The sequence below is a fragment of the Poecilia reticulata genome, linkage group LG23 (assembly GCF_000633615.1).
Source record: "Poecilia reticulata strain Guanapo linkage group LG23, Guppy_female_1.0+MT, whole genome shotgun sequence".
Taxonomy (NCBI): Eukaryota; Metazoa; Chordata; class Actinopteri; order Cyprinodontiformes; family Poeciliidae; genus Poecilia; species Poecilia reticulata.
Window position 1 is genome coordinate 1,241,305 of NC_024353.1, and position 9,003 is coordinate 1,250,307.

Genomic DNA, 9,003 nt, shown 5'->3' on the forward strand with positions numbered 1-9,003 from the left:
CCACCTATGAAACTGTAAGATGAACTGCATTAAGTGGTTACATTGTATAATAACCTCTTCAAATAAAATTGACATTAAAATATTTATGCTCTCAAGACAGATGTTTTTGAAGTGCTATTTGACTTACAGCCAAATGGTTGTGTGTTTACTTATTTTTTTAATTTTAAAATTCACTAGAAGGGATATTATCTGTATTTAATGCAATTTGTATTCAATTAACAAAATGTTAATAATAAAAGGAAATGAATGAGCTGATTTCCGCAGCATGACGTTGCCACCACCGTGCTTCACACATTACATTTTACAAGCATGTCTTACCTGACCAAATATCATAACAAGCTCTTCAGATAAGTTAAAATTAAATATGTATGCATTCCTTATGAGATTCTAATTTGAAAGTTACTTTATAAAGATGCTACGCCGTTGCTGTTTCTAAATTTAAAAAAAATATATAAGCAGCAATTATACATTCAGGACTGAGCTAACAGTGTACGTAAGTCTTCCCACGTGTTCTCTGTTGAATTTAGGCCCAGACTTTGACTTGGCCGCTCTGACACGTCGACGTGCTTCGATCAAAAACGTTTCATTTTAGCTCGTCGTGCTGCTGGAACGTTGAACCTCCATCTCCGTCTGAAGTCCTTCACAGCTCCTGACAGGTTTTTATTTTCCAGTGTTGCATGTAAGCCACACCAGCCATCTTTCTCCATGATGCTGCCACTACCATGCCTCACAGTGGGGGCGAAATGAAGCGTCAATCTCAACTGATCTCATCTGACATGATGTGATTTTGAGTTTAAATAAAATCTGGGTGAAATATGCTTGTTTTGAGATGTTTATTTTTTTTATTTGCATTATATTGACAGAGGTGATATCAGGAAGTTTAAATGCTTTTGGTATTTTCTTTCTCTACATTTCATTCACTTTTTTTTTTTTTAGTATCGGAAACGTACCAGGAAGCAAAGGAAGTGATAACCTCAAACAGTCACGATATATTGAGGAGAAAGTTATTAATATATGTAAATTAAGGTACAACAGAGGAAAAGGACATTTTGTACGCTCATGGTGAAGCTCTTAGACTAAATTATAAATGGAAATTTACCACAGACTGAAAAACTTTGTTAAATTGCAATTGCTAAACACTGAAAAACAGATTTTTTTTATTATTTCTTTGCAACTCAAATTAATTAGGTGAAAATGTTTGGGGACTTTCTTTAACAAACTGCCTCATTAGAGCACAGGCCAAAGTTTGATTTAATTTTTTTCCAAATTAGAGTTGGGGTGTGGAACAGTAAAACAAATTGTGGGCAATTTGTACTTCAGAAACTAATCCGAGAGATAACATAATTAGGTGTAAGCACTAGTAAACAAATCATCTCATTATCCGTCCCTAGCACATTGTATTATGTCTACTACAGCAATATACAAGATGATTCTTACTGGGTGCTAGAAAAGAAAAAAAAAAAGTACAATATGGCTCTAAAATTCATGTTTTTACTGGTTTCATCAAAACTACAGAGTGTCCTAAAGTCAGCCTACAGTACAGATAAACAGGAAGCAGGTTGGGGTGGGGCGGCGCTCGTCTTCCCACAGTCTTCTTCCTCTTTGCTGGCATGAAATAAAAACAAATCTCAGTCCATTGGGGTGCGCTCTCGCTTCTTCCCTTCCTTCTTTTGCTTCTTTGCATCTGCAAGAAAGGACAAGCAGAGTAAATATAGTTACAGTCCTTCCCCATAACAGCTTCACCGCCAGAGGTGACACCTTTGAAATGAGGAAAAATCCTATTGTCTCCATGAAGAGGAGCCGCGCTGCGTCTCTGATCGCAACAACCATGCAGGTTTTAATCAGCTAGTTTGCCTCTGTGAATGTTTTGTACTGTGACCCAGTTTACACTGATGAGACGGATCCACTGGGTTTATGTAAAACAGAGGTTTAGTGTTGAGTGGCACCTGGCAGCCATGTCTTTTGCTTTGTGAGCTCTGTGTGTAAGCAGATAGCGACGTTTATTTAAGTTTATTACTTCATCAAGTTTTCTGCATGTCAAATAGTCTCTCGTTTCATTCCAATTTCTAAAGATTGGTTTATCTAGAGGCAGGTGATTTTATTACCAGAGAAATGTAAAAAGGCACACGTTAAAAAGTTTAAGGCCAATATTTACAAAAAAATGCAAACATTTTTTATGAAACATTTACGAAAGGACGTGCATTAAAAGTAAATCCACTTTCTTTTAGTTTTCTGGTTCTCATCTCATGCAACAAAAACATCTGGCTGCAGCACAACGGATTTACCACATCAGTAAAATTAAATAAAATATTATGAACATTGTTGAGAGGTGCTTGAAGAGTCTTCTGGGTTTTTTTATGTTAGTGGCGCAAATAAAAGATTCAAAATTATCAAAAAATATTTGTAGCTCAACTGATTTAATCCTTTAAATAAGTTGGCAGCTTTATCAGCAAACTCAGAGAGTTTGATTTTGGAAAACAAAAGGCAGTGAACTGAGTTTCCACCAGAACCAATTGGAAGGTTAAAATTTTCTACTGCAACATTAAGGAAGGACTGGTGTCTGTGACCAGTAGCTACACTCTGGACTAATCATCAGGCAATAACAGAACGCCACAAATAGAACCAACAACTATGAAGACACCTAGGGGGATTTAAACAGGTGAAAGGGGGAACATGCAAACTCCATGGCCTGAGCCAGCACTCTGGGAACTGAGGACCTTCCTGCTGCGAGGAAACGGCGATAACAACTGTGCCACTGCGCAGCATCGTGGAAATGACTTCTGCATCCTCTCCCCTCTTCCTCCTTCCACCGGGAAGAAGGGCATCTTCACACGCCAGAAGGTGTGCACTCGTTCTGGACGAACATGCAAATAAGCAACGGGAAACTTGTTCAATTAAGGGCGAGTCATAAATCACGTTGAACAGTTTATTTTCTTTTTTTCCCCAAGCACTCACGTCACCCGTGAGAAGTGAGATGGTGAGTAATATTGCCCGCGTTCTGGACCGGCACTGCAATGGAGCGTCACTTTGTAAACTGAACGCAACCAGAAAGTCAAGCAAATGGAAAAAAAACACAAAAAACAAACACTGCCGTTCTCCAGTTGGAGATCTGGATACGACTTTAGGCTACTTATGACGAAGCCAGTGAGAAAGATCGTCTGCTCCAGTAACTGTCATGGCGTCTCTGGGGCCGTCCCTCCTAACACAGGTGTCATCGGATTTCTGTCGTGAAGCTTTTGGTGTCAGGATCGTCACCTCAGGAAGATCCGCCGTGTTAATGCCGTTCGATCTGCTTCAGTCCCGGGTCGGTGTGCTGGACGTTTCAGTGGTTTCTATGGTTCTGGGTCATTAGCAGTTCCCTGCAGAACTTGATGATGATTGAAATGGCTGAGAAGTTCCTGCAGCCATTTAAATCAAAGTTTGAAGTGGCTTATAAAACATGGAAAATAAAAATACTAAAATGTTGGGTTTGTTTTTACAATGATTAATCCTCAAATCACATCTTCCCTCTTTAATAGTTTTTACCAAACCTAACACAAACCACTGGCAGATGAGTGAAATGCCAAATGAGTCACTGTGCAGCACTTTCATTAAGGTCTTTTTAAACTTCCAACTGGCGGTGGAATAAATTGAGCGGATCTAATTAATGAGTTTCAATCTCTAATGAAAGAAGATGATGTATGGAATCATCTGGAAACATGGTGGTAATATATAAATACTTAAACCCTAAATTAATGTTCCTATGCAGGGATTATGTTGAAAGGACACCTCCACAACTCGCAAATCCTTTAATAACATGCTGGCAGGCAGCTTGGAGCTGCAGCAACTTATGCTCCGTCAGTGAGATTTGAGCGGCGGAGCCTCCACCTTTTAACATTCTCGCCGTGCGTCGCTCAGAAAATCTCCAGGAAATCTTTTCTTTTCGGCTGCCAACTTTCGGCGGGGAGCAGAATTTAGATGCACAAGGTGCTCTCGAGCATGCAAATACTGAAATTGCTACGCCGTCCCGTTTGATTGCTTGCTTTAATTTGTTGGAATGTTTTCCGTCCCTTTCTTTCCCCCCCTCCTCCTCTCGTTTTTTGGCGTCAGCGTATTCTGCTCCCTGCAGAGGGAAAGGATTCGCTCTCACACGTCGTTCTCTCCACTCCATGTGAGATAGGGACTCTCACTCAGGAGGCTCGAGTGCTTTCTGCCACATTTGCAAGTCGGATGTCACAGCATCTCTTTGCTTTTCGAACGCAGTGGGAGTCAAGATGGTGTTACTTTTTACAGCTCAAACATGTCCGGAGCCAGACGCTTCCCTCCTGCCGTTTCAGAAGGACAGACGTAAAAACCGGGCGTCGTTTACTTGAATACAAACTATTTACTGGATTCTTTGAAAAGTGTCTCCATCTTATTTTGAGAAATATCTTGTAAAGTTCTTTTTAAAATCTTGACTAGTTTTGATTGGACTTGATAAAAACGCCTCCAGAAATCGTCAGTGACTGAAATTACCCACAACCTCAAAACAACTTAGATTCTGTGCTGCTTTACTCTCGTCTTTCCCAATTTAGCGTCTCAAGGCTAAAATGTTGTCTTTGCACCTTTTTCTTCCACTTAACTTTCCTTGACTCAGCCATCCGAACTCCCTGTTTTAACTGAAATCGATTCATTTTCAATATTTTAATTTACAAAGCTAAAACGATGCAGTGTTCTGGGAAGCTAAATGTCCGTCCTCATCCGTTGGTCATTTCGTTTCCTGGTTGAAGTGCTAAAAAAGATGTATTTAAGATAACAGGAGCCATTTAAATGAGCAGACACATGCTGCAGCTGCAGCTGCTGTATTTCATGTTGATCACCACTGGGCTGTCACAGATTAGAGCGAAACCCAGGGACAAGTGCCAAATATAATTAAGCCTGAACTTGAGCCTGAACTTTGCCTTAACAGGAGCTTTATTTGCCCCCAGTGGTTCCTTGGCTCTGTAACTGGAACATCACATCTATTTGTTGCAATAAAAATGCTAAAAAAATAAGTTTTCTAAACTTGGATACAGTTAAACTTGAGCTTTTCCCCCCCTCTTGGTTCACTACCTTCTGTAACCAGGTGCTCTGTAAGCAGCGATACAATGCGCATTGGCTGTGAAAGCATGTTTTTGACTTTTCAAGTCTGAGCACCACCTGCTTATTCAGAAGGAGGCACCAGTGTGCTCTGCACAATTTTTAAAGATTGATCCAAACAAAGACTTTTGTTAAATCTAAAACCAAATCTGGTGTCCAAATGCTCCCCCACCCTGCTCCATGCTGCTCGCTCTCCTGTTCAGCTGAGTGAAGAGAGATTTCTTCAGGAACTCGTGTCTCATTTCGGTCAGTGTCTGTTCTTTGTTCTTTCCTCTGGAGTGTGTAAATGACAAATTTTGCCCCCTTTCACAGCGACCAGCTGCCATCTCCAAACCTCAGCACTGATGCTCGGAATCGCTGGTTTTCACAGATCCGTCCAGCTGTGGGAAGCCAAACATTTAATTTACTTTTTCTGATCCCACTGCCGAAGATCACATTTGTAATATTGTCACACTCTCTTTATTTTTAACCAAGTAGCCTTTCTGCTTCCCATGGCTTATCTTCCAACAGGCAGTTACGAGAAATCACACTTCCTGCAGACAGCTTCCCACCGACTGCATCTCTTCGTCTGGACCTCTGTCGTCCCTGCTTTGCTTCTCCTTTCACCTCAGCTCTCACACCTCCAAGATTGTCACTTCGCATCCAGGAAGTGATGTAAACAGGTGAACCTGGAGTGTAACACAAACTCAAACTCAGTCTGATCTTCAGTCACACTTACAGAAAGGTTGACCTTTTCTTTTAAGTTCCAGTGCGTTGGAATGTCCTGAACATGCTCCTCTATGATTTAGATGGAAACGTAGGTGCATCGTGGTTCGACTCTTACAAAGTCAAACCAGGATTCTACAAGCTACTGAATCAATGGGCGTACTTAGTTTTGTTTTTCATGCTAAAGTTGTGTTGCGTTTTTATGAAAAGAAAAAGGGAAATTACACAGATGGCAGGTAGGTCAAATTTCCTTAAAAGCATCCCAAACAACATGGCCATAAAACCCAACTCATCCCAACCCAAACAGGACAGACGTTAAACGGTCCACAGCTCTGCAAACCGCCACAGAGGACTTCACACCCCCTCTGGTTTGAAATGAGCCTCCCTGATTGTGGTTATTTGATGAAGCGACAGTAAGGTTAGGCAAACTCTTTGTGCAAACTGTGTGTCAGCTGCAGAGCGTGATAAACGCGGCTTATTGCCATTGGCAACATTTCCAGACTCATAATAATTCTGTTTAGACAATGGGGCATTGACAGTGGCTAATTTACATCCTTGTTTGCAGAATTTACAAGCAGCACTGACCCACAGTGAGTCCACAGCTTCTGACCAGCTTCATACCAGACAGTAACATATCCTACGAATGTTCACATGATTGCATTTTTACCCATTAGGTCAATACTTGTTGCTACTGAAGTTTTTTTTTTTTTTGATTACTCTCCATTTACCACAGAAAATCGCAAGTAGAAACTCACATTGTTCCAGAGTTCAGTGACTTTGACATGGCTGAGGAAAGATAAAAGCCTGCAATTACAGCTGAATAGTGAGTTAACTATCTAAGGCCGGGTTTAATCCTGTCACTCAAAGCTTCAGCTTCACAGTAAAGTAGGAGGATTTCCTCCTGTGTGATGGGGAAGTGAATGTGAATGCGAATGCAAATCACACATGACATTGCCTGAGATTAAATCATTTGCAAGGGTTTGTTGGATTTAGCAGAGATGCAATCAGCGCGCGATGTCTGAGGAGACAAGGCGAGAATCTACTGAACTCGCACGGCAATTATCAGGACAGACGGTGGAAGTTCAGTCCTGACGCAAGTCGATACATATTCTGATGCACAATCGCTGTAATTAAAAAGAAATCCAGGAATCTTTTGACCGACGTGTGACGAGCAAAACTAAACCTCGTCATCAGCAGCCGCTGCTCGGCACGTGGGTAGAAGAACGAGAGGAAAACAAACGGTAAACCCACTGAGCTAACATTTAAAATATAGTTATGTATTATAAGTCAAAAGAGCTTCCGTCGCCTTTGTTCTTTTTTGAAGTGCTGCTCAAAGTAACAGTGATGTAACACTGTGGTAAACACGGAACAAGCTCATATTTTTTAATGTGTTGTTGACAAAAATATAGAGTAGGAAAACATTTTCACAAGAAAAACAACAAAAGTTTCAACATTGAGTATGTCTATTGAAGTTTACAGATTTTAAGCAACTTCCAAAGGATCCGTTTGCTGATTTAATACTTTTTGATAAAATGAATAAATGTAATTTAAGAAACAGATTAACGTTCAGGTAACGCTGGATTTTCACTCATTTAAAAAAAAAGGTGCAAATTTGCTTTATTGCAGAGCAATCCTTGTCAAGTTGACAACCAGTGGCGCTTCTAGATCAAATTTACAAGCAGGGGCCCGGGGCCCCACTTATTTTCTGTCTATAGCAAAAAATGAGCCAATAATAAAAAATAAAAAACCCTACCAGAGCTGCAGGTTACAGACCTCTGATCTAACTCATGGAAACTCAATACAGCTGAAGCTAAAAGTGCAACAGCTTCATTTTTAATTTGATGTTAAATTAGAACTGTGAAGTTAAAAATAAAATAGAGAGCATGTGATTATGGTTTCTGTTCCAGCACAAATAATCACCAGAGATTGATGTAGTGTCATCTCTTCGGTACAGAGGCTATAAGTCGGGTCAGGACAGATCCTACAGGGACAGTGGCCCCCGTTGGCCCCCATCCAGGACCGCTCATGTTGACAACTGATGCTACCAACTCTGATCCATTTAAAAAGTAGCATGATAAGCTTTCAGAAGCTGATTCCAATATTGTTACCTCTTGATCAGCTCTCAATAAAACAGACCCATAATGATCCAGCTTTGGACAATCAGACGGGCCTCCATACTTTTTATACTTGCCTGTAAATTTATATCACTAGGAACTGAAGACTTGCAAGAAGCTATAGCAGAAATGCAAATAAAATCTAATCTTGCACAGCTTGATTCATCGTTTTGCTAAGTCAGCTTGCTGCAAAAGCTGCTTCATTAATACATTCATTTAGATTCCACCCAAGCTTTGTTTTTGCTTTTCAAGCTCAGTAGTAAACTCATTTTCTTTTCTGCCACAGACAGACATTTGTTCCACGTGATTTCTGGGAATCATCATAGCTTCTGACAGGCTCGTCGTGCCCAGCGAGGGCTCCCGTTTTACCCGGCAATCATTTCTCCGCTTCCCCCAGCTTACCTTGCAGCTTGGGCTTGGGAATTTTCCCGCATGGCTTGGTTGCCGTGACAGTGGGAGCGCAGGTCGCATCCATGAGCGCTCGCTTCAGTACCCCGGTCCTGTTCTTCTTCCCCGTCGCCAGGTCACACTCCCCCCAGTCCTGGAACTCGTACTTGCATTCCCCTGAAGCAAACGCAGGAATCGGATCTCAACATTTCAACGAGCAAATAAAAGGAGAGAATCTGGTCAAAAATAAAATGAATTTGACTGGAAGAACCCTAACCCCAGTGCAGAAGCAGACGGCACCTCTGCGTTTTGATCTTACATTTGCTATATGATGAAACCTAACAACAGATGGATGTAATCAAAAGCAACCTGGAGAAATAACAGGTACAATCTATAGCTACAGCCCCGAGAAAGCCTCTTTATATTTGAGGGAGCATTTAAAGATGCAAGATTGCTTCTGAAAACGCCATTAGCTGCTGGTGTGTGCTATAAAAGTGGGCTTACAGAGGATGTGTGTGTGTGTGTAGTGTGCACATAAGTGTTTGTGTTCTATAAGGCCAAGCTTCTCATCTCTCCTCTTGCATTATTTTGCTGCCAGTCCAGCCAGGCTCCCTGGAGGCTGTGACACTCATTCGTCAGCTTCCTCTCACATGAAAGGCCGTGTCACCGCAGCCGAGATCCCAGAGTGCTCATCAGAGCT

General features: G+C 41.3%; 1 protein-coding gene across 1 annotated transcript in view; it reads right to left on the reverse strand.

The window, feature by feature from the left end:
• Positions 1-818: 818 nt before the first annotated feature.
• ptn (pleiotrophin) overlaps positions 819-9,003 on the reverse strand; it is a 43,350-nt gene continuing 35,165 nt past the window's right edge. Inside the window, exons 4-5 of the mRNA XM_008400396.2 lie at positions 8,319-8,480; positions 819-1,684 (exon numbers count right to left, since the gene is read on the reverse strand). Coding sequence (XP_008398618.1) covers positions 1,629-1,684; positions 8,319-8,480 — 218 coding nt within the window. The 3' untranslated portion in view covers positions 819-1,628. The remainder of the gene's footprint in view (positions 1,685-8,318; positions 8,481-9,003) is intronic.